General features: G+C 39.9%; 1 protein-coding gene and 1 long non-coding RNA gene across 3 annotated transcripts; both read left to right on the top strand.

Annotated features, from left to right (window-relative positions):
* Nucleotides 1–726: 726 nt before the first annotated feature.
* On the top strand, nt 727–2280 carry LOC306908140. Its single transcript, XR_013787973.1, has 2 exons — nt 727–841; nt 1051–2280. It is a non-coding gene; the product is annotated as an uncharacterized lncRNA (long non-coding RNA).
* Nucleotides 2281–3605: 1325 nt separating this feature from the next.
* On the top strand, nt 3606–25015 carry ssh2a (slingshot protein phosphatase 2a). Of its 2 annotated transcripts, XM_079482074.1 has the most exons (15): nt 3606–3806; nt 6360–6403; nt 16379–16491; nt 17262–17326; nt 17410–17531; nt 17616–17681; nt 17765–17830; nt 17907–18101; nt 19711–19804; nt 20070–20198; nt 20316–20362; nt 20470–20616; nt 20864–21064; nt 21494–22403; nt 23334–25015. In XM_079482074.1, exons 1-15 carry the CDS (start codon nt 3744–3746, stop codon nt 24600–24602), a joined length of 3531 nt encoding a protein of 1176 aa, XP_079338200.1. In that variant the 5' UTR covers nt 3606–3743; the 3' UTR covers nt 24603–25015. The 2 variants fall into 2 exon arrangements, with proteins under 2 accessions (XP_079338200.1, XP_079338199.1); XM_079482073.1 differs by lacking the exons at nt 3606–3806; nt 6360–6403 and adding an exon at nt 12232–12959.
* Nucleotides 25016–25805: the final 790 nt, after the last annotated feature.

The raw sequence follows: 25805 nt of genomic DNA, 5'->3' as shown, positions 1-25805 counted from the left end.
GCCTCCTTATCTCAACAAACACACACACGCGTGCGCACACACCTTCCATCTCCTTTCCCGCTCCATTTTCAATCTACTGTTAATACAATTGCTTTCATAAGGCTCAAAACTTCCACCCACTATAACTTTAACTCACCTTTACAAACTGATATTGACGCACCAGAAAGTGGGATTCAATTATGACTAGCCGAACTACTCATATAAATATATTGTTATACTTGTTGTTTCGTGGTACTTGTGGATGTATAAGAGTTTGTGTATAGACTTAAAGCTTTCATTATGATCGCGTACTGTATTTACTTGCATTTAAGACGCGAGCATTACAACGTCCGTCATCTGTGCTGTGCGGTGGCGCCATCTAACGGAGACCATGGAAACTGGGCCGACCATATTCTTACAAAGATATGTGAGAAACGGAGATCTTAATATGACCGTACATGAAAAAAGTGACAAAAGTTATATACTGTTCTCACTACGGTGGTGGAAAAGATCAAAATTTCTTTAGAGCTTTTAAGGGACATGCGTTTCTTGTATGGAACATTTTGAGTGTCCTCTTATTGTACATTAGTGCCATCTATCGGCTATAGACGTTGATATGTGGTACACTGAAAAAACAATAAAAAAAGCTGAAAATATAAAAGGATAAAAAAACATAAATTCAACATTATTGTGATCCCGTTAAAAACACTGTTTCCGGTCACTTTATACAACTTTTCTCTTATCTGTACGTCATGTCATGTCACGTGACGCCCGACAGAAGGAACTCCATTAACTCCAAAAGCTGGATTCCTCTTCGAGATCATGGAAAGGTTCGCGAGCGTCATTGGCCAACAACAAAAGGGTAAAGAATATCGGACGTGCTTTAATTAATAAATATGACTATACTTAAATACACTGTTATTAGACGATTATGAAGTATAGTCGTAGTCACGAAGGCTTCTCGCGTGTCACATGTGCTGAAACATTTCACTCACACACTCACTAAAGTTGAACTTTCAGCCATCAGTAAAGTACGTCTATAATACATCTAATAACTATATGATTTCACAGGTCTGACGGTTGGAGTGAGTTTGTTGATCGTCGTTTTGATCGTCGTGGTTGCAGCAGTTGTTTACACGCCGCCGGGCGCTACAGCACGATGCCTGAGAAGAAACCGGAGTGAAGAACACCTCTCACTGACTGACAACAGAATTTCCTGACAGAAGTCTTTCTGTAGATCAAACATAAAAGAAATGTTCCAGCTGTGAAATTATGTGTGAAAATGGTGCTGTGATCACAGTTATTTTACTTGTGTTTAACCAGAAATTACAAGAGCAATATGTGTACCCTTTTAGATAATGGTTGGTTTCATATAAATGACTTTCGGGTGTGTATCACCAAGGGGAACTCCAATTTGCTCTACTCGTGGCAGAACGGACTGTGCCTTAGAAAATCCTCCAGTTGATGCTCATTCAATCCCATCAGCATTACTCTACTATAGTGCTAGCCCTGGTAATTCAGTTATTCTGTCCTTAATGTGGATTTATACGGGCATTGGGGAAATTATAGGCAGTAGGAAATTACATATTTGTATGCAGAGATGGAACTGTAAAGTGACGGTTCACACACAACTGAAAATTCTTTCATCATTTACTCACCCGGCCTCTTGTCATTATAACCCTGTATGACTCTTTCTTCCACAAAATACAAAAGAAGATATTTTGAAGGAAGCAAAGGAACAATACTGGCTCCCATGTGCTACTATTTAATGGATGCACAAACATTGCAAGTGAATGAGGACCAGCTAACAACATTCTTCAAAGTATTTTCTTCTTTGTTGCGGTCACGCAGGCTTGAAATGACAAGAGGGTCAGTAAATAATGATAGAATTCTAGTACTATCACTTTAACCCCAATGTTGTGATTCCAGAAAAAAACCACTAGGTGGACAATTGCACTGTGAATGTGAGCATTTTACTGTTTTCTTAATCAGGTGGTTGTCGTGTTGCCATGTCATTTTAACATGGAAGACCAGATCTCTGGTCTCAAATGAGATTATATGGCATTTAACACTAGTGGAACTGATTAACATAACTGTTACAAAAATATTGAGGCAGGTGCTGACTGTCGCTCCATTTATATTATACACACTGTATCTAAAGTATGCCAAATAACTAGTCTTTTTATAATGTGTTTTGCTTTAAATTGTCTGAGAGGGAAGATTTTTCGTACTCGATCACCACCCCAACATCCTTTCACCGTCTTTGCGCTGTGCTTTCATTAAAAACCATGACTGCTTTTGCTCCTGTTGTCTGTCTGTGTTAAACCCTGACAGCCTGTATCCCCTAATCTCAATCTTATTTTCCTTTGCTCCCTGCTAATCCACACACTTCGAGACAGTGATATGGTCTTCCATATCAGACTGCATCTCAGTTGTGATATCAGACAAAATCAGAGACAAACCTTATACGCTTCAGTTGACCCGGATCAGAAGAGTCTGAAACAATGTGTTTTGTGTTGCTGTGAATTTTTAACAGGAAAATGGATTTGATTAAAAAGTGCCTAAAATAAAAAAAGATCTGCAATAGTGCGTTAAATAATCAATAATGTTTTTGACCATGTAGTAAGGTTGAGTGATGAATATATCAATCGCTGTCAAAGCGCCCGGATAAATAATTTATTATGTGTACCCCAACACACACACAACCTTCTGTTATCTTTCATGTCTAATCAATGTGCATTGAATTTTGTTATGATTGCTGCTTCTCTCTGGCAGACTAGACTGAATCTGCATTGATTGAAGGCTGTGGGCTTTGTGTGTACTGCAAAGTAGCTTTGAAATCACATTTTGAAAAATCGGCATATTAATAAATGTGATTTAAATTTGTTGATGTAACAGTAATGTTATTTCTTAGACATTACATTATTTTTGCTTGATGCATGTATGTTTTAAAAATCTATTACCAATGAAGTCTACATAAAATAAATATACACTTTGATACACTTAAAATTGGTAAAACCAATAAATTTACAATTTGCTTGTCTTTTGGCTACATCCTATGATCAACATCAAACTTAATTATCCAAAGTCATAGCATGCATTATTTGTGTTGTTGACAGTCTTTGTGTTTATGTTCAGAGCTTAGGAAACTTTCTCGTCATACAGCAACCCACAATTAGTAGTGTTGTTTTCAGGTTTATAATGGCAGTTGTTGTGACTGGGGAACAGGTTACATGTGTTAATGAGGGAGGTTAGGGAGAGATGACAACACCCATTGAAACGTGACCTTAACATCAGTCATTGTGGGTGTGGATTGTTTACTGTCTCCTTGAATACAGCTTCGTGTAATGATGAGGTATTCACATATTGTTCAGGTTTACATTTAGAGCAGTGTTCAATATAAATGTCTATCTTTCATGTCATCAGTTCATTTCAAGTGAACGTCAACATTATGAACATGAACATTATGTATGCAAAACATCTTGCCTTAGAAGATTAAGCTGGCAGTTATAAAACGTGCAGCAATGACAATACGGACATAGCAACGCGTCGTTTAAAATACATTAGAGACACGGAAATATATCGAATCCCTTTTATTAAGTTATTGTCCGTGGTTTGACAGCTGGGACGCATCGCGCATGCGCAGAGCCAACAGGAGAAGTGAGCGACCTCGAAGACGATGCACATCTTCCTCTGACCTAACGCTCCAAATTATGTGAGTTTAGCTGCTGTTTTCCCTTTCATCTTTTCTTCCTGGACATTGAATGGCGCTGGTCACAGTACAACGGTCGCCAACACCCAGTACAACCTCCAGCCCATGTGTGTCGGTAGGTTCCTTTATTATTTTACCAGTTTTTTATTGTATGCCTTTCTGAACGGTAGCAGCAGCGGTTCGGGTGTTCATTCCGTTTGCGCATGCGCAGACCGATATGAGCTTATCAACGCTGTTAGACAAGCACTTTATCAGAACTAGCCGACGACGTTGTATCATAGTTAAATAAATAATGTTACGTACGATTATGTTCGATGTGTATAAATGTTATGTTTACCACCAAGACGTTACATTGTGAAAATCTGTCTAGAATGATAACTCATTTAGCCGTTTTGTAAGTTGCCTGCATGCAGGCTAGTTGCTAGCTGCTTTAGTAACGTTACCAATCTGTTATTTTGTTATATAATTTGATAAAGTTTGTAATAATACAGCAGACTTAGATATTTCTTGTTAACTCAACAAGCAAATGTTTTGTTTACACAATATTTAAATCGGATGTTTAATGCGTGTAAGCTTGCCAACTGCCTCAATTGTAACTTAAAACTGGACATATTTCTTTTATGTGGATTGTTTGAACTGTTCGTCACTTTTTGTTCCAACTGCATCTATAGTTGCAATTTGATAAAGAAAGCCCGTGGGTTTCCACCACTTCCTTGTTCCTGACGAATGCCGCAGGTTTTCTGAATACTTCTGTGTACCTCACACAATGTGGGTCTCTGTTTGGCAGGCAGACCATAAACTGTCACATCTTTCACATGTGCCTTCTGAAAAATTCATGAATAGGACACCAGCCTATACTGAATATTACTTTTTTATAAAATAGCAGGTGAACCAGTCGGACTCGATAGTATAAACAGTTTAAACAAATGAAATAAAATCATATATCGTTTTCAGTCACTTTTATTGAACCACATTTTTCAGCTAAATACACTTGATGATGACATAAAAAGTAGGTTAAGTACGTTTTGTCATGTCTTATGAAGAACAAGGGCTTACTTGTTAGTGACTTAATGTAAATGTAGTGACAGTAAGACACACTCCAAATTCTAATATTGAGAAATTTTGGAAGTCTCAGTAGAACTCTCGGTTTTATGGGTTCACATTCACACATATGGGTTAATGTGCTTTGTTTATGTCTTTGAAATAGAAAACGCTTGTACTGCATACTATCTTTGAAATATTATTTGTAACAGTTTTTTATGTCGATGACCAAACTTAGTTGCATATTAAGTGAGTGCCGCCAGGTTCACCATTTGTAAAATAAACCTGATGTTTGTTCCACTGGAGATGTATGATCAAGCTAAGTGCGTTGCATTGTTGGATACAGTATTTCTTGCAGTGTGTGCTGTTGTGTAGAATGTGTGCCTTGGGAGATCGGGTCATCGGGCGCATTTAAATTCACTTTATTGGAACTGAAGTATGTTATTCTAATCATAACTCCCAGCTGATGGTCAAACCCCATGACAAACTCAATATTTCAGCGCTTGTCTTGTTACACTGAAATCCATGTTAAGGGTTGCAAAACATTTAAAACATGCCCCATACAGGAGAATGTAAGCAGTGTTTTTCAGCATGAGTCCCAGATCGACCTTGTAAGAACCGTAACCAATTTGAAAATCAGATTATTTAAATAAAATGGCCTTATTATTTTCCTTATAACAAACTGCTTGTCATGTGACACCACTGAGACCCATGTGAGTAATCTTGTGAATTTTAAAAGGATAGTTCACCCAAAAACTAAAATTCTGTCATGATTTATTCACCCTCATGTCATTCAAAACATGTATATATAACTCTTTCTTCTGTGAAACACAAAATAAGGTATTTTAAGAAATGTCTCAATAGTTTTGTGTCCAAACAATGGAAGTCAATGGGGTCCAATGTTGTTTAGTTGACATCATTCTTCAAAATATTTTCTTTTGTGTTCTGCTTAAGAAAGAAAGTCAGACAAGTTTGGAATGACTTGAGAGCGTGTACATTATGAATTTTTTTTGTTTAGGTGAACACATGTCTGTATATTATTATTGTCAAAAAAATAGTTAAAGCAAATCCGAGGGTGTTTCTTATACAGCTTCAATGGAAGTCATGGTAAATCGCAAACGGAAAAGTGAAAAAGGTCCATAATCACGATAGCAGACATTAGAAAATGTAGCTATATGTGCCGCCTGCAGTCCTTTAAAGATAAGCAGGCTTGACACATCATCGGTAAAAAGACAAATATCCTCTTCTATAATGAGATTGCAGATGGAGAAGGTGTTTTGATTAAACATCCCAGTCTATTTTATTGACTGATGATGTGTATTAGGTGTCCAGTCCATCCTCATCCTCATGCCTTTACCAATGTCAATTGTTTTTGCATTTAGGTTAATCTGTATTGTAATCGTGCCCTGTTTATATTTTTTTTAGATGTGAAGGGTTGTAGAAACGATCTGAAAAGAGTTTAATGTGTATATACAATTATGTATTTGAAAGATAGGATTATAGTGACATACACGTATACACGTCACTTATCACTTGTTAGTTCAGAAATTGCAGGATTTCAGTTTCAGAAACATTAAATAATGTTACTGTAAATTATTACCATCATGTCTCAATTTTCTTTCTTTAGGAGGAGGGCAGTGGTGAAGATGATCGGCGCTCTCAGCCCAGGAGGTACGTCCATAAGCATGTCTCCTCTTGCCAGTTAATCCATCAACATGTTTAAAAAAACACACGTCTCTGATTGAACCACCAGAGGGAGTTTTTGGAACAGTACATGACTGAATCTGAAGTCTTTCAGAGTTTAAATGTTTTTGAACATGTTTGTTTCAAGCTCAGAATAGGTTACTGTTTTTTTTACCACAATACTTTTAATTTAGCCACATATGAAGGAAAGGAAACATATCTGCAGAACTCTTTGTCAACTGTGATTTTAGATGATGCCACAATTCATATCTTATCAGAACGAGTTTGGATATAAGGGTAATTAATATTAGTTTGGTATTATCAATTATATCAGTTAAACCAGAACAGAACTTGATACTACCTTGTGTGCGTGACCATGCAAACTAGTTCAGTATTTGACATGTACAATATTTACATGACTATCTGTTTGTTGAATCTGATGCATTAGAATATACGCAGGTAGTGACATCATAATTGTGTGTTTTGTCTTTGTTTTGGGTTGACTGATTTGGTCTCACCATTCCTGTCAGGAACACTTTCCATCCAATCGTCACATTTATGTTTTATAGTTTATGCTTTCTGCTACTGTTACGTGTCAATTACTGTCTATTAGGACCTAGAAAGAGTTCAGACTGCGGTCTAACTTGAATCATAACAATACTGGCTGGGTAACTGATCAATAGTTACGCTATGCCGTTTGGTTTCCCGCTGCCAGAGTTGGAACCTCTTCAAGGGTCTTGCATGATGTCAGGCTTTTGTTTTTGCAGTATCCAAGACAAAAAGTAAAACCCTTAGGTCGCGCTTACAAGGTACCGCAGAAGTTGGCGCTCAGAATGCATTGCCACACATGGCCTCAATTACAGGGCATGTTAGGTAATCCTATTGTTACTATGATGTCATTTCTTTATGATGTCACACTTTTCTTTGTGTGTGTTTTTATTTTACTCTTAACTCCCTTAGCTGGTACCAGCACCCCAACCTTGACACAACAACCTGACCCTGGATTACGTAACGTTCTGGCTAAATTAAACATGTATTATTCCGTGCATGACCACTTACTAGGGGGCGAGGAGGGAATCGGCAATACTCACAGTACTGCTATAAAGTCTGCAAACACTGTTTTGGTGCATTGCTTAAAGCAGTAGATTTGCTGTTTTGCACCTTACTATATACAGTTCGGTCCATATATATTTGGACACAGGCACAATTTTTTATTTTTTGTTAGGTTTTTACCTAAACCTATTCAAGTTATAGTGATATAATGGATATGTGCACACTCTCTGGTTTAATTTGAGCGTATTTACATCCAAATTGGAAGAAGGGTTTAGGAATTACAGCTATTGAGAGTAGCTACCTTTTTCAAAGGACCAAAAGTAATTGGACAATTGAATCAAAAGCTGTTTTATGGACAGCTGTGGGCTATTCCTTCGTTATTTCTTCATCAATTAAGCAGGTAAAAGGTATGAAGTTGATTCTAAGTGTGGAATTTGCATTTTGAATCTATTGCTGTGAACCTTCATCATGCGTTCAAAGGAGCACAACATGCAGGTCAAACAGGCCATCATTAGGCTTAAAAAACAAAACAAATCCATCAGAGAGATAGCCGGAACATTAGGAGTGACCAAATCAACTGTTTGGTACAATCTGAGAAAAAAAAGAATGCACTGGTGAGCTCAGCAACATAAAAAGGCTTGGACGTCCACAGAAGACAACAGTGGTTGATGATCGCAGGATTCTCTACTTGGTAAAGAAAAACCCATTCACAACTGAAGGAGACTCTCCAGGAGGTAGGAGTGTCATTGTCAAAGTCTACAATCAAGAGAAGACTCCACCAGAGCAAATACAGAGGGTTCATCACAAGGTGCAAACCATTAACAAGCATCAAGAATAGAACCTAAAACACCTAAAAAAGCCTGTATGGAGAAGGCTTGGGACAGCTCATGATCCAAAGCATACTACTTCATCTGTAAAACATGGTGGAGACAGTGTGATGGCATGGGCATGCACTGGTGTTTATTGATGATGTGACAGAAGCAGCCGGATGCATTCTGAAGTGTATAGGAATATACTGTCTGCCCAGATTAAGCCGAATGCAGCAAAGTTGATTGGACGGCGCTTCACGGTACAGATGGACAATGATCCAAAACAAACTGCAAAAGCAACCCAGGAGTTTTTTAAAGATAAGAAGTGGAATATTCACCTGATCAGTCAATCACCTGATCTCAACCCGATCAAGCATGCATTTCACTTGCTAAAGACAAAACTAAAGGCAGAAAGACCCACAAACAAACAACAATTGAAGACAGCTGCAGTTAAGGCCTGGCAAAGCATCACAAAGCAGGAAACCCAGTCTTTGGTAATGTCCATGGGCTCTAGAATTCAGGCAGTCATTGCCTGCAAAGGATTCTCAACAAAATATTGAAAATGTACATTTTATGTACAATTATATTAATTTGTCCAATTACATTTGAGCCCCTGAAAATGGGGGGACTGTGTATAAAATAATACTTGACGCAAAAGTTTGAGCGGTTTTATAATATAAAAAACAAATATGTATATAACAAACATTTTTCACATTCTTTCTGATCCTTGCCATCTGCATGGACCTAAACCTTGGACTACATAACATTTTGAAGTATTAAAATAATTGATCTACAAACCATTGTGATATGCACATCTGATATATTATGATAATTTCGCTATAGCCCTTATGTGTAATGTAGTATTTCAGAGGCAGTTTAAAATGGACTGCAAGACACATGCTCAGAGAAAAGTTAATGACTAACAGTGATTTGACCAACACTACCATGATCATCATTGTTTGCATTTATTGACTTTTTATAGCACTATTAAGCCAAAGCAGGCCTGCAGCACATTTATTGTGTTTATTATGAGACTATTCGTTCTTAGCTTGCTTTATGCACTGGCCTTGTTCCAACAGCTCAAATTCGTCTGAAGAAGAGGACGGTTACATGACAGAGCAGGAAATACAAGCACCAAAAAACATAATGAGGAAAATACATCTAGCATAAAATAATAATGTCCTGTGCGCAACGGTGTGCCTCAGCAGGTTATTCTGGAGTACATACAGAGATATTTTCCTATTTACTTTATATGTGTATGAATGTGGATAACGTTGGAAGCCGGTTTCTCGCAGGGCTGGGCGAATCAAGCAAAGCAAGCCGGTGCACGCCAGAGTATCTTATTTTGTCTAGTTTTATCACATGTTTGGTGCTCCATCAGTGTTTATTCATACAGTATATTAAAGGGATTAGCCACAAATGACTAAAAGCCTAATGGCTTTCTTTCTTCTGCAGAACACAAAAGAAGATATTTTGGAGGATGCTGGTAACCGAACAAAGGAAGAGTTGTTTTGTTTCAATACAATAGAAGTGATTCGGTACCACTGTTGTTCGGTTTCAACCATTCTTTAAAATATCTTCTTACTGTTTATGATATACTAATGTATTTATTTGTTATGTAACTTATTTAATGAAAACTTTATATAACAGTGAATTTTTTAAAGATGCCAAACTTGCCTAACTTATTATCTTTTGCAGTTAATACTTTTTTGGCTTGTGTCTACCAATATCGATAAAAAAAGTACTTTATTGATGTCTTTATGGAAAATTAAACTTAAGTGATGTATTTACTTCAGTGGGTAATATAAATGGGATACTGCTTATGGTTATGCACTATATAAAACATGTCGGAGGTAAATCTTCAACAAATATAACTCAAACCGCAGTTTCACAGACAGAATTTGCTGGCTAACTTTTTTGATGTTGTAAAGAATTGCTATCAGACACATTCCCGGCTCTCAGTATAGGAAACAGCTGGCCTTTTAGAACAGTGCGGTTGTGAAATGGGGGTAATGAAGGGAGCATCCATAAAGCACTAGTGACCTTTTCCAGGACATTGCATGGAAGACAGCAGCCATTGAGCAACAAGGACTAACGTTTTTGTAAACAACATGGCAACAGCTCATATTACCTGCCAAGTCAGAAGGTCTTAATGGGGAAAACTCAGATATAAACACAAAGTAGCTTACACAACCTTGTGTGATAACTAGCTGGGTGTGTTTTTGATAAGGCTTCAGATGGAAGAATGCACGGAGAGGAAAGCAGCATGTGATGTATTGGAACGTAAACATTTTGTAGTGAGAAAGCCCATGTCTGCAACATGCATTCGTGTGTGTAGCAGATCTGTCCTTCTAGATTAAATTGAAACACGTTTAGCTTAATTTTTACAAACAGCTGTTTTTGCCTATGTCGAGGAATCTCTAAACAAACAGTTTAAATGGCATAATGTGAGCCATTCACCAATTTCTCCCAATTTGTTCGTCATTGGAAGGGTAAGTCAACTGTGTTGTTAGCTAACATTATCGATCCTAGCTGTCCTTGTTTGAAGCCAGCATAGCTGTATCATTGATCTTGTAGGTTAAACATTCCCAAAAAACGAAAATACCCTCCATTGAAGGCATGGGTGGTGGTCAGACACGATGGGGTTGTGTCAGGAGTCCACTGCGATTGCACAGCTGGACTAGGCGAGTGCTGCTCTTATGTGTCTTGTTTCGGATTTGGCAGCATAACGACAGAGAGGAAGAGATAACGTTAGCGTTGACATGTGTTGGTGAGCACGTTTTATTGCAGTTAACCATTGAATGGTCTATCAGGGATTCTGGATCCTTAGGAATATGAGCAAATGATTGCTTTCCCCTGCCCGTTCTGGCATCCTGGTGCACAGCAGCTGTCCACCATGTTAAATAGTATGATTTGTTAAGTGTAAACAGTCATGTTATTGTTTGACCACTGTCAATACCGATGCTCTCTGATTGCCTGCCAAAATGGCAGAGTTCGGATTGCGTGACGTCAACCTCCGGAGCACTATATTCATCATTTATTCACCCGTAATGTTGTTCTGCTTACAGGTGCAGTTGCCATAATCTTTGCCATTGGCTACTGTCATGACAATCTTTTAACTGTGCCTGAGCGTAATAAAAAGTAGTATTTTTAATATAAAAATAACAAATAAAAAAAATTTCCATACTGTGTAAATGTTCTTGTGCTTCATTAAAAAGTTAGAAAGTGCCGCTTTTAATAATTTAATAAAAAATCATTTCCTTCTAGTACGTCAGGATGGACCAGTTTATCATTTTGTAAAGGTTATCAATTATCTATTTTAAGTGTCCAGTTCCTTGTTGTCAACAAGTATTGGTCACAGGCAAAGTCATATGCTCGGATTTGCATAAGTGTTGGTTTCTTTTTGATGAATATGTTTAAGAATAAATGCCATCCCGTGTCCCCCTTTTCTATTGTTTGTGGCTTTATTATTAAACCCTTTCATGTTTCCCTTCTTATGAGTCCATATGACGCTACTGATGCTTCAAAACCTGCTTTTAAACGTCTGTGCTACTTTGTGTTACAACAAAGGTTTTGTTTTGATTTCTGTGCTTGTTTCTGAGGCCTGGAGTAGTCAATGTCCGTCCACCCTGGGAAGCCTCAATTGACGGAGGGATTCGATTATAAATCTCAACACGGGTGAATCACACCAGACTGGTCATAATTAAGAACACATATTAAGAACAGATTCTCATTACCGTAATGCAAAACAAGTTTATTGCAATTATAATTTTAATATTTACATGTTTTAAATGTTACAATTTGTGTTTTTATTCACTTTCAATTTTGATGTAAAGAGTGAACCTGCATATGTTTTTATGATATTCAGTACACCAGCAGTACGTTAGCTGTTTTAAACCTTGCAACTTTTTTTACCGTAGTTCTTTTAAAGCCTCCGCTATTCATAGCTCCTCCATGGAAACAGCAGTCTGTAGTTACATTCCGCGGCCGCTTTTGGTGTCGCTGAGCTGGTGTCTGAAGTGTCGTTCGTCGGTAGAGCCCTGCAGTGATTCCTCTTCCGGAAGTACATGTCTGCGGCTCCGCCTTCCCTCCGTTCAAGCATTAGTGCGGACTGCGCCGCTCCGCTCCTCAGGCATGTAAAACTTGGTTGTGAGAGTTTGGAGAGGGTTGCGGCACATGCCTGGATCAAATTTAAAAGAACTCTTTTCTTTTATATAATATAATTACATGTTTATTGGTGTTTTTGTCGCATTTAAGAAATGTGGCTTTTTGTTTGTATGTTTTATTCGCTTAATTATTAGCATACGTTAACTATTACGCTATTTTAAGGGCACGTTGGGGTCGTTTAAAGCCTCGGAGTATTTTGGTCTTAAATCCGTTTTAGCAACCCGGACAACATTTTTAGCCGGTTTTGGGCAACCGAGCTCGAGTTTGTGAGCGTCGTCACCCCGTTCGTTGTTTTTATTCAACGGGTGGAGGCATCATGGATGTGGAGGAGTGAGTGGTCTAGTTGAGGATATCCGGCGGCAGTGCCCGGTTTTCTGATCCTCCGTCATGACCCTTGACAGTGTGGCGGTAACGGAGAGCTCCTCCACCCGGGGATACTGCTCCTGTTGCGGGGCAAAAATCATGCCGTACTTCTCCGACAACGCAGTCGCTTCTCAAAACCAGATCAACCAGCTGTAAGTGAAAATCTCTGTTTATTGTGTTTATTAATAACGGCGTTTATGAGGAAAGCCGTCATGCGTTTCATTCTTATGAAACAGGTAACGTTACTTAAGTGTTTATTGAAAGGGAAGTGAATGTAGTGACGGTAAAATCTGATGTTTCTCAAGCCTGCGTGGGGTGTGAGATGTGACAGGTGTGAGAGGTGATTCACCTACCTGTCCACGATTTTAACCGATGAGTCGGATCAACCTTACCCCCACTTTTCTGCAATAACCATATAAAGTCATGTTAACCCTACCAAGTGACACTTTTGTTGTTTTGGCGAATATGTTGGGGGATGCTTTTTTATTTAAGTGTATTTTTTGTACTTTGTGAAAATAGAAAACTGTTTCTTGAAGAAGTGAGTTATTTTAGAATAGTTGTTTTTAATTGTAATTTGGCAGAAAATTTGCTGTTTTAAATACAGTGGCTGTGTCAACCACTAAAAGCAAAGTGTTTGACACGAAACGTATTACTTGTACATTTAGGAATAATATGCTATCATGCATCATTCTCTCTAGCCATGATGTGATATCTTTGTGTGCAAAACAAGACGTTTAGTCTTGGTTAATATTGATCAATATGAAAACTTGAATCGAAAGGTTCAGCTCCGCCTTTATGCTTGCTAGACTTAAAGATTTACACTTTAAAGTGAGTTATTCATAAGGTCTTAAAATTTTCCCTCATTTGTTTGTGGGCACCTTTGGTTTCAGCCACAGCTTTTGCATGTCTCCGAACTCGATGAACAACATGAACCAAATCAGTTTACTGTACATCTCAGCATAGTGGGAAATGTTTAGGTTTAGGCATTCGACTGCATTTATTTTATGTTTGAGTGCACAGAATGGTTGTGTACAGCTCTGTTTTTAGTCTAAGCGTTCACCTGACGTTGTCATGATCCGTTTTCTTCCACATGTAGAGGAATGTGTAGACGTTTATTAGACTTCAATTAGGAAAGACTTGATCACAGGGTGGATTTTTCTTACACCTAGTCACACCTGACACAGTATCAACAACAGATTTCCAGTGAGCTGTAACCCAATGCTTATATCTCACAATGTACTGTACCAATTTCCGTTATTCTGTAAACACTGCCAATAGGCAAACAGAGCGACTAAGAATAGGTATATGTTTGTCAGCAAGCTTTAACGATTAACCTGGGAAATTGCAGGTGTGTCTTACCAGAAGGAAGTACTGTGTTTTGTTGAAACGTGCAGCGTCACTGCCTTTGTTTTTAACACCTTAACAAACGTCTTCTGAAGCGAGTAGATGTTTGTTTAAGAGAAATATCCACAATGACAGCGCTATTAACGTTGATGTCTAGCTTCCGTTATCCCTCCGGAGCCATGTCGAGTCATTCTTTGATCGATGGATGCACTTTTTGGAGCTTCAAAAAATTGCCCCCATTCTACCGCTTGGAAGTAAAAGGATACGCGGTAATATAACTCTGATTGCATTGTTTTTGAAGAAGAAACTCGTATTCTGTTAGGATGCCTTGAGGGTAAGACATGGGGTAATTTCATTTTGCCGGTGAAATATTTCAAATTTTAAAAATTTAGCCTGCAGTGTGAAAATTCATTGTTTTATCTTCATTTTTTTCCATGATTTCCAGGCCTGCCTCTCCATCTTTTGCTCCCTTTTTGACATTTTCTTCCTGCATGTTTCCTTATAAGCATCAAGGGGCCTAATTTGTATCTCGGAAGGTGACAGAATGGCATCTCCCACTCTCTCTGCATATCAGGCCTTCAGCACGGGCCTATATTTATCCCTTCCCTAGTGAGAGACTGACTAATATGGCCAGGGACAGATGGGGGTCAGGCAGCTTTGGGCTTGGTGCGCGGCTCTAAAAGGTGCCTAACATAGCGACGATTGTGTCTGTGCCCTAACAAGTACGGTCCACTGACGCGTGCCAAAAGATGACCCACCCACACTCTTTTCTCTCTCTCGCTCCCTGTCTTGCTCTCTCTGTCTGACCCATCAGTTTTTGTCGTGGTGTGTATGTGTGAGCCTTTACATATCTGCTTCTGTGAAATTCCGGTGGGTGGAAATTGTGCCATACAGTCCTTGAAGCCCTCTGGTTGCTCCTTGTACAGACACTGCGCTGCTTGTGCTACAACCAGCCTGCCGTGGCCTGCGGGTCATATTCATGGCACATGATTGAAATGATGTCTGCACCCACGATGCAAAATGTTTCAGCGCTAGGCAGGCGGCATTTTATACTAATTGCTGTCAGTTGTGCGTGTGTCTTCATGAAACGATGTGGTGTATTATGTGCACCAAAAAAGTTTGTTAAAATCTGATGGTTAAAAAAAGGTTCAGCATGATTGTTGTTGTTATTTTTTTTGCAACAACCCAGCACCAAATGCAAAATCTTTGAATATTGCAACCTTGAAATCCATCAGTTTGCATGCTTTGTTCTCTCATCCAGAAAAACTCATCCAGCTGTCATGCAGTCATATGAGGCTCCCAACACTGTAAAAGATAGACAGCAATCTCATCCTGCTGTTTATTTTTAGAAGTGTAAAATAAGTCGTAAATCTGCATCAGCCTGCTGTTCATTTGCTCTCATGTACTGATAGGTGAGGGGTCTCCAAAAGCATATGCAAATTTCATAGAGTACTTTATATCTGTAAAACCGTTCCAGTCCTCTCCTCAAATCCTCCATCATGCATTATACAAGTGAGGGAGTATGAGATAAAGGGAGTCAAATGAGAGAGAGAGACTAAAAGAAAGAGGAAACCGCTGGGTCAGGGGGTGACTGGGTTTTGGGAAATGAGATCAGCCGAACCCGATGTTTTTGTTTTCTTTTCTTTTTTTTGGGGCGTGACTATCCCGGGCTTCTCGCGTTCCCTTATATTCCGCAATCCTTCCTTTCCCGAAGCTCCGGGGACGGAGGGCTCGCATTTCCGCAAAATTACCCAGATTCCTCAGTCAGAGGGATTTTAGGAGTTATAAGCGGAAAGTCCAAAGTCTGTGCCATAAAATGCAGTAACCTGTGATTTAGATCAGAAAACCGTCTGTTCCTGGAAGTGTGGAGTTGCAGGTAGTGCATTGAAGCAAAAGCTGTTACAGGTCACACATTTCCCAGCTTTGTTTATCAGAATGGCCGTGGCCTCTGCCCGGCAGAGGCTTAATAACAGTGTTGCTATGGCGATGTCTGTAAACAGTGTTTCTCACACACTTATGTGTCCTAGCCCGAGGTCCATCACTCAGTTGAAAGTGTATCTGAGAGCCTCTTTATGTACTGATAGTATATGGTTTGCACCAAAATATCAACTTCAAACTGTGATTGAACCTGCAGTCGGGAAGTACATCTGTTTTAAATTTTTGTGGCGAAGAACCTAAGGTTTGATATGCATGTTTACGGTCTCACGTTCATTGTTGTTTTTCTCAGCATCAGCGAGAACTTCTTAACTGTGAAAGGCGCCGCCCTCTTCCTCCCACGGGGAAATTGCTCCTCCCCTTCTTCGGTACCCTGCATCACACAGCGGCGTAACAAACACACAGGTACAGAACACACACACACCAAATGTGGGAAAAGCTCTCTGCAATGCTTAGTGTTGTGTTTTTATAGCATTAAGCTGTTGGATATGGCAATGCAGGGGCCTGTCCTTGAGCTGAAGGACATTGATCGTGTTAAAGAATGCTGTGTATGCGCATGCACATGCTTGTTGATAGACATACCGCTGCGCTTGCACATAGACAGCATTGATTTCAGCGGTCTATTAGTGAGATGCATCGTACCATTGCGTAAAGGTATTACAAAAGTGTTTAAAGGAATAAAAAAAGGGAAGTTTGTTCTGAGAAAAAGTCTAGTATTGTTTTTTTGCATGCGCAATATTTTGCATGCAATGAAATGAATACATTAATGGGATAGTTCACCCAAAAATGTATTTGCCATCTTGTCATTTCAAACCTTAAGGACTCTCTTTCTGCTGCAGAACACAAAAGAAGATATTTTGAAGAATGTTGGTAAAACGATGAAATTATTATTTTGGGGGAATAGTCCTATCCTTTAAAGTTAGGCTTGCATGGTGAGATTCTCTTTGAGCCATTGTATTTGTATAACGGTTGTGTTAACAATGTCTGTTTTTAAATCTCCATCTGTATGTATATTTCTTACTATTTCTGTTCATGATTTATAAACCCCAAGCTAATCCAACAGACCAGACACAGAACCTGTTTTAGAGGAAGCGAGAGTGACTCTGTCTTAGCTGATGTATGCAAATGTCACACACTTTGTGTTTGGTTTATGGTTGCTTCTGGTTCCTCTTAAGGTGACCTTCAGCAGCATTTGCAGACCATGTTCACCCTGCTACGCCCTGAAGACACCATCCGCCTGGTAACCATCATCACTAAGACCTTTCATTAAACATACAGTTGACAGGTGAAAGCTAAATTTTCATGTTTCTTTTTTCCTCACAGGCTGTCCGGTTGGAGATCGCATACCTCCAGCGTACCCGCTACATGGTGATTGTCTCCACCAACGGGAAACAGGACACAGAAGAGAGCGTGGTGTTGGGAATGGACTTCAGCGATTCAGATCGGTCAGTATTGCAAATGATTTAATAGGAGACATGTTTTGGTGTAGACTTTGGTGCTCATAACTTATAATGATGCGTTTCCCGCAGCATATGCACAATTGGGCTGGTCTTACCCTTGTGGAGCGATACGCTTATACACTTGGATGGAGATGGGTGAGGCACATCACACACATGAACTATTTCCTTATTTCAAAATGATCTTGCGTGTCTTGAAGGTTGCTATTCTTTCACAATAGGGGCTTCAGTGTGTCCACTGTTAATAGAGTTCACGTCTTCAAACCAGTTTCAGTGCAGGCCATGTGGTAAGTGTCCACATTTTTAAGTAATAACAGGAAACCTTTTTATGTTATTAACCCTTAATGTACTGCACTCTCGCAGGTCAGCCTTGCAATCCCTGCATAAGGTGTGCGAAGTGGCCCGATGTCATAACTACTATCCAGGCAGTCTCTTCCTCACCTGGGTCAGCTACTATCAGACCTGTATGACATCTGACCAGCATTACATTAATGAGTGGAACGCCATGCAAGACGTGCAGTCACACCGGGCAGACTCGCCCGTGCTCTTCACCGATGTGTAAGTAACCCACACCCACATACAGTTTGAATGTTGTTCTCACTTTTTTGTTTTGCATCAGTAACGTGGTATATGGGTCAATTTCCAATTTGTTATTGCGCTCATGTGCTTTTTGTATTAGGTCAAAGTTGATAGTTGTTTATGAAACATAGTCAATAGGGGTGAACTCCAGTGTTTGTATACATAAACATCTAATCGGTGTGATGAAAGCTCCCGGTTCGATCTCATAGGTCAAGGAGCGAGAGGCAACACAAAGAACATGCATTCCAATAATAGATCCATGTGTTCTTGCCAAATCAAGTAGATACGACTAACTCCTTAGTCCTATCTAAAAATCGACAGTCAGATGATGTCTTGCTTCCGAAATTTAACTTGGGCAGTCGTTTAATGTGCAGGGGAATTTCCCGCAGCCGGAGACGTTACCACGTGTGTGTGTGTTTTTGTCTTGAACAGGCATGGCTGAGGCTGGTTACTTTAAATAGCCCTATGCTGAGATGAGTTGATTTACAGTTGGAAAAATGGACGAGACGGATAGGTAGATAGATGGAGACAGGTGGCTCAAAAAAGCAAGCTTGAGGAGGAGGCTGCTTGTCGTAGACACTGGAGAGAGTGACCCTGTCGAGCGATACTTTTGGAAGGGTGCCCACTGGCAGCTTCTCTGAGTAACCGGTTAAGCAAATTTGGATGGAAGAGAATTAAAATCCCAATTCGATCATTGTTTACTTACCTCACTTTCTTCTATGTTCACAACATTCTGTCCATAATGGAGTTTGTTTATTGTTGAACACATCACTCCTCACGCACACACTCACTCTGCAGCTGAGGGTGTTGACCTACATTTAGCTGTGTTTTTAAGGTTACTGGTAGTGATTCTGGGGGCAATGAGGGCTTGTGTTGCTATCAGTGAAAAAACACTTGTCCAAGGGTGAACCCATCTGAGGAGGCCCGGGGATGACGCAATGTACCATTACAATTCAAATGTGCTGTGTCTTTTCTTGGATTGGATTTTGGCTTTTGACTTTGTTCTTTGGTTTTGGTCTGATTCTACTCTGACAAAAGACATGCAAATAATCATGTGAAAGGTGGCTACACCTCTCATTGACATCAAACTATATGTACATTTATGCATTTGCAAGATGCTTTTGTCCAAAAGGTGACAATATTCAAGCTCTTCATGTTTGTGTATGTTTATTCTCTAAGAATTGAATGACCTGGCAGATGCTAGAAGCGTGTTGTACTAGTTAAGGTACAGGAAAGCTATAGACTGTTTCAAAGCAACATCATAAAAAGAACCCTTACTTAAATGCGACAAAGTTACACTACCCATTCAACAAATTGTTTATTTAATAAAATAATATACAAGAGAATACAACAAATTGTTTTGTTAACACAATTATTATACAATATACTATTACTATAGATAAAATTATACATAAATGCTTTTATTATTAGCCACTAGACAAACTGGAAGTTAACTTCAGGCCATAAGCGTGTGTCTGATGAAACTTAAATACAATTTTATTTATATAGCACATTTTACAATGTTGCATTGTTTCAAAGCAGCTTTACAAGAAGAAAGACTAAAAAAGTTTGGATTTTATGTGTACAGGCCAACCGAGAGGGAGCGGACAGAGAGGCTCATAAAGGCACGTCTGAGGGAGATTATGATGCAGAAGGACCTGGAAAACATCACTTCGAAAGAGGTACAAACATCTCTGTGTACAATATTAAGTCATTGCAGGTATTTTCAGTGCAAACCATTCAATCTTAATGTGTACAAGCAGATTCGGTAACTGGAAAAGTGATATCACACAGTGATAGAAAAACATTCACATCTAATATTCAGAAAAGCGTTCAATCAGTATGGCATTGCAGTAGTTTATTTATAATTTTAAGCATTTGATGTCTATTCCGTGAATATTTGGTCACATCCTTAAGCAGCTTTTAGATAACAATGTTTGTCTTCAGATCCGCACAGAGCTGGAGATGCAAATGGTCTGCAACCTGCGGGAGTTCAAGGAGTTTATCGATAATGAGATGATCATCATCCTGGGACAGATGGACAGCCCCACTGAGATATTCGATCATGTTTATCTGGTCAGTCTTTCACCTTCTCTTCTATAACACTTTGGCTGATTATACGAAGAACTGTAGAATCTGCTTCAGTCTTAAGAAGTATTAACTGGGATGGTTGTTTTCCGACTGTCTTTCAAGGGTTCAGAATGGAATGCCTCTAACCTTGAGGAGCTTCAAAGCAGTGGGTAAGCGTCACCGTTATCCCAGGCCTCTCTCTCTCTTTCTTTAAATGAATACATCCGCTCAGCTGCATGCAGTCTTTGTTTATTTGACCACTCCTCTATTTCCTCAGAGTACGTTACATCCTGAACGTTACACGGGAGATTGATAATTTCTTCCCTGGGCTTTTCGAGTACCATAACATCCGAGTATATGACGAGGAGGCCACAAATCTCTTGGAGAACTGGAACGATACTTATAAGTTCATTTCTAAAGCCAAGTAAGTATTAGATGCCAAAATTATCAGTTGATTCCAATACCTTTGAATTGGAAGTTCGCAATATTGATTTCAATTCCAAAGAACAAATGTTACTTAGGTCAATAAAAGCATGACTCGCTTTAAATTATTTGTTTTTACGTTCTGTTTGAAATAGAAATATCGAATAATTGTATTATACTTGGTGCCAAAGTGTATTTCATGGACAAAATGTGCTTTAATGGCAGTTTATTAAATTGTTGTGCTGCAGAAAAGCTGGAGTCAAGTGTCTAGTTCACTGTAAGATGGGAGTGAGCCGTTCTGCTTCCACCGTGATTGCGTACGCCATGAAGGAGTACGGCTGGGATCTAGAGCATGCCTTCGACCATGTGAAAGAGCGCCGCACCGTCACCAAACCCAACCCGTCTTTCATGAAACAGCTGGAGGAGTACCAGGGTATCCTACTGGCCAGGTACAGACCACACATTGAGACACAACGGTTATGAAACTGTCTTTTTATCCCCCACACCTCCTTTTGAATGAAGAGCTGAAGAATAGCCTTACTGACACACATTGACTCTGGATCACGTGTAATACCTGTGCTCTTAAAAAAAGGTAGACGTGGTTAGAGTTGAGTAAATGCTTGTGAATTTCAATACAATGGCATTACGTTTCATCGCTATTGTGATCTGATGCATGTTAAGTTGGAATAGCTGTCTCTCCGCATTCCTTTTGTTGCGCAGCTTTCACTGTCATACTTTGCTTTCATGTCTGTATTTTCATTCACACACCCCAAGCTCTATGTGCTTTTGACGAAAGATAGCTTACCACCCTAAGCCATTCACCCAAACTTAATGTTCCCATGGCTCTCCTCTCATCCTCTTTGTTTTTTTTTCTTTAGCAAACAGAGGCATAATAAGCTGTGGCGTTCTCACTCAGACAGCGATTTGTCAGAAGGTCACGAGCTGCTCTGCAAGGCACCACGACCACTGGACCGCTCTGACCCTCATAACAACAACAACGGTGCTCCTTCACTCCAGCAGATGCTGGGCATCGATGTGCTAGAGTCCTTAACCAACCCACAGCCTGTCATGGACAATACTTACCCTAAATCTCCACACCCTACCACAGATGAAACATCCAAGCTCTCTCACCATCTAACCTCTGAGTTGCCTCACGAGGACACCTTCCTCCTGCCTCGTCGCAGACAGCGGGCGGCCACAGTGGTGCCTGAACAGAATATGGCAAAGAACTCTCATTTAAGAGTTGAAGTGCCTGAGCCTGTCACCAGTCTTCACCCCCCACCCTCTCTTCGTATATCCGCCCCTTCTCCTGAAGAGGGCGGCGAAATAACTCCAGACCTCGGCGTCCAGTCGTCTCACCATGTGCCTGAGCCAAAAACAGACTGTGTTGAGCTGTCCCCAGACACAGCCGATCAAAACGACTCTTATCATGTGTTGGAAACCACTGTGTCGCAAAAATTTAAACTGTGTCTGGACGCTATCAGCAATGATGAGGGGCATCTGTCGTCTTTAAGCACGCCTGAGGCTGACAGCCCCTCAGAATCCCCTGCGGTACTCGAACTCCGCTCCAGCGATGATGACAACAACCCGAACGTTGCAGACAGCTCAGAGAATGCTGCTGCATCTAACCTTAGCACAGATAGCATTGACTTCTTTAGTGCCAGAGAGAAGTTCCTGTGTCTGTCGCAGGACGGTCAGCCTCGCTCGATCTCTGAACCGGCCCATGTGCGTCCACTTCACTCCAGATGCACTCCACCCTCGGTAGGCCTCAGTGAGGAAGCTGATGAGGTAAGATTTGGCAAACGCTTCAAATACATGTCTGTATTATTGCCGTTTGGTCACAGAAGATAAATTAGCATTATGAAACATTAATGGGAATGACTCCGTTAAAGGAACTATGCATGTTGGCAGAGTACGTGTGGGCAAGTGATGTCATTGCAACACTGCCTCCTTTTGAATTAGAGTTGCAGGTAGTAGTGGAATGTTTTTTAATCTGACATTTACCCTCATGTTGTTCCAAATCCATGAAACTGAAATATATGTGAAACAAAGTAAACATATAAATAAAAAAAACGATTAATGTTGACTGTTTAAAGGGATAGTTCACCCAAAAATGAAAATGATGTCATCATTTGATCACCCTATTGTCATTTCAAACCTGTATGACTTTCTTCTGCAGAACACAAAAGAAGATATTTTGAAGACTGTTGGTAACCGAATAGTTCCGGCACCCATTCACTTCTATTGCATGGACACAAAACCATGCGAGTGAATGGGTGTCAGTTAAGAACATTTTTCAAAATATCTTCTGTGTTCTGCAGAAGAAAGTCATTTATACAGATTTGAAATGACAAGAGGGTGAGTAAATGATGAAAGACTTTTCATTATTGGGTCACTTTAAATTTAAACACCAAAATTATCAACTGAAAATAAATGAAAACTAAAAAAGTTATATAATAAAATTGAAATAAATTCACTGCAAAATATACCAAAAAATAATGAGGAAGTTACTGAAATAAAAAATAAAAAGCAAATATAAAATATTAATAAATCGATCCCAGGGGATTGCACATACTTAAAGCAAATGTAGACTATAATCCAAAGTAAGTCGCTTTGGATAAACGCGTCTACCAAATGCATAAATTAAATGTAAGGGAAATAAAGCAATTTAATTTGTATTAAGAAAATATTCACTTTCATAATGTTCTTTGTTTCTAGTGCCACGCCCACTCTGAGACCAATAGTGATGCAGAGCCCCACCCTCCTCACCATGACAATAGCGTGTCTGTGCGTCATATAGTTACCGAACTGGAATCCATATCGCACACCTGCAGCCCGCCACTTAACCCTCATCAAACCGAAACACCTGAGGAGGATGAGGAAACTGCTTCAGTCCCTCATTCCCCCTCCGACAGGCCCTCAGGATCTGTGCGGCGGGCTACCGAGCAGCTAGAACTAATACTGCGTCAGGGTCAAGACCTTCCTCGCTCCACTCTTCCCTCCCCATGTGTGGACTCTCCAGAGCCGCAGTCCTACTCCAGCCCGCCAGAGGACAGTGTGAACTCAACCTGTACTGAGCACCAAAAGCCTGCAAATGAAAAATTCCGCACCAAAGTGCTCGATGATGAGGATTCCGGTGTAATTCATGATCCTTCCTTCTCTGTGTATCTGGAAGGCAGCGTTTCTGTGGAGACAGACCCGATCACCTTGAATCCCAGTTCTGCCTCTTCCTGTCTCTTGTGGCTTGAGGGTGTGACCGAGTTGGAGACGGATGTTGATGACACTTTAAAGCCTCCAGGTCGACTGGCGTGTAGCAATGAGGAATTACAGGTGATTCAGGAGACACTTCGAGAGCTCCAGGCTTTTTTATACGAGGCTGGTGGTCTGGGGGTCTGTGTAGGACAATCTGAAGACAAGCAGATACCTCAAGGTCATAGAAACTGTATACAAGGAGAGCAGCGTGCTTTAGATTCCAAAGCGTCTGCGGTGTGGCAAAGGGCCATGGAAATCGAGGCCCGCATCAGACAGGCCGGTCTCACTCCTCCATCCCTCATGAAACGCTCCGCATCGCTCGCTAAACTGGACCGGCTGGAGCTCTCTACTCGTGATCTGAGCGACTGGGACTTCCAGCCTTCTGCAGCAGGCTTTTCTCAGACCTCTTGTTTTTTATCCACACTGGACTCTCTGCCACTCACTCACAGCCATGATGATGTCCACAAGAAGCAACGCGTTCTACCTCAGGCTCCCCCTTCTCCTGAGTCTGCTGTCCAGGTAATGGAGAAAAGCTGGACTGAAGACTCCACCCACCTTTCGCCCTCATGCCCGGAGCAGAGTCAGGCGGTTGGGTCCGGACGTTCTGAACCCACCATCATCCAGCCTAACGTTTCCATGTCGACACGACAGTATGCAAAGACTCACCCCGTTCGCCGTTTCCGCAAGGCAATGGACAAGAAAAAGACAGTGACCGTTTTGTACAACACAATGTGACCATTACTGTTTACCAGACTGCATTAAACGTTTCTTTTAAAGTTTCATTCAGTGAAGTCTAAGCTAAGTTTGCAGCTATTTTGCTACTGTAGCTGTGAATGAAGGCTGTCGTGAGCGAGTGTGTCAGATTGTGTTCAGGATCTTTCAGGTAGCAATGCAAACAAGGGAGCTGTTTTCTTAAACCGTGCACTTTACTCTCTTGTTTTTCTTTTTTATTGTTTTATTTGTAATTTTCTTTTTTAGATAGCATTTTTATTTGAATATGTTTGCACTGTTTGAATGGTAGAGTTGACTGGATGTCCGATAGCATGTGGGTCAGGAGTCTGTTTGAAACCAAGGTAAACTTGATATTAACTTTTTTATCCTGTGTTTTATCTGTGACTTATAAATAATAAAACTGCACTATTTTAACGAATATTGTCATTTGTTCTGTTTACATCACCTAATTCCTAAAGTCTCCACGTCAATAATTTAATCTTTTAAAATAATTTAATTGCTTTTTTCAGTGGAGCATATTAAAAAGATTATAAAAAATCCCCCGTTCATTTCTCTAAAGGTTTGTTATTACTCTTCATTTGAGCTGTTCAGATTTAGTAAATTTAACTAGTATTTACACAATTTAAACCGTATATTTCAATCATTTCACAGCTTTAAAATGTGCACAGAAAATTGGAGTGTAAATAGTTGCACGATAATTCACTGTGAAGGCATAGTCCTGGTTCAAGCGGAACCTGGTCTCTGAAACCGGCACATATTTAGATAAACAAAATGAAATTCACAGAAAATACTTAACTTTTTTTTCTTTAATAGGGCTAATTTGCATAATAAAGCTATCTTAAACGTGTTAGGATTAGTAAAGTATTACAAAGTGCATGACACTAGAAATTGTCATTTATCTGTCTGCAGCTGTGCTGTGATTCTGTGTTTGAACAATAGCGCCTCAGTGTGGTGAAGAGCAGCTGTATGATAACGTGTTTAAAAAAACTCTTTTGGTCGGCTGGTTTGCTCTCGGCAGGAGTGCCTCTTTTGAGCTAAAAGCACTTTGATGTAATATTTATTCATATTCATCACTGAAATGTAAGTGCATTTGATTAAAATCGCTAGAGTAGAGATGAATATTGCAGAACCATAGCCTTTTAAAGCCTATAAAATAACTGCATACCATTTTAATTTCTTTTTAGTGTGCGTTTACGATAGTAGGCC

Source organism: Barbatula barbatula (assembly GCF_947034865.1).
Source record: "Barbatula barbatula genome assembly, chromosome: 19".
NCBI classification, from domain to species: Eukaryota; Metazoa; Chordata; class Actinopteri; order Cypriniformes; family Nemacheilidae; genus Barbatula; species Barbatula barbatula.
The sequence above is the reverse complement of the archived record's forward strand: the minus strand, read 5'-3'. Positions and strand labels throughout refer to the sequence as shown.

Bases quoted from the DNA above. Each gene is read 5' to 3' on its own strand.
- ssh2a (XM_079482073.1), top strand. From the start codon at position 12,832: ATGACCCTTGACAGTGTGGCGGTAACGGAGAGCTCCTCCACCCGGGGA. The intron at 18,102-19,710 runs GTAAGTAACCCA...TTATGTGTACAG, and splicing joins CCCGTGCTCTTCACCGATGT to GCCAACCGAGAGGGAGCGGA. The intron at 22,404-23,333 runs GTAAGATTTGGC...CTTTGTTTCTAG, and splicing joins TCAGTGAGGAAGCTGATGAG to TGCCACGCCCACTCTGAGAC.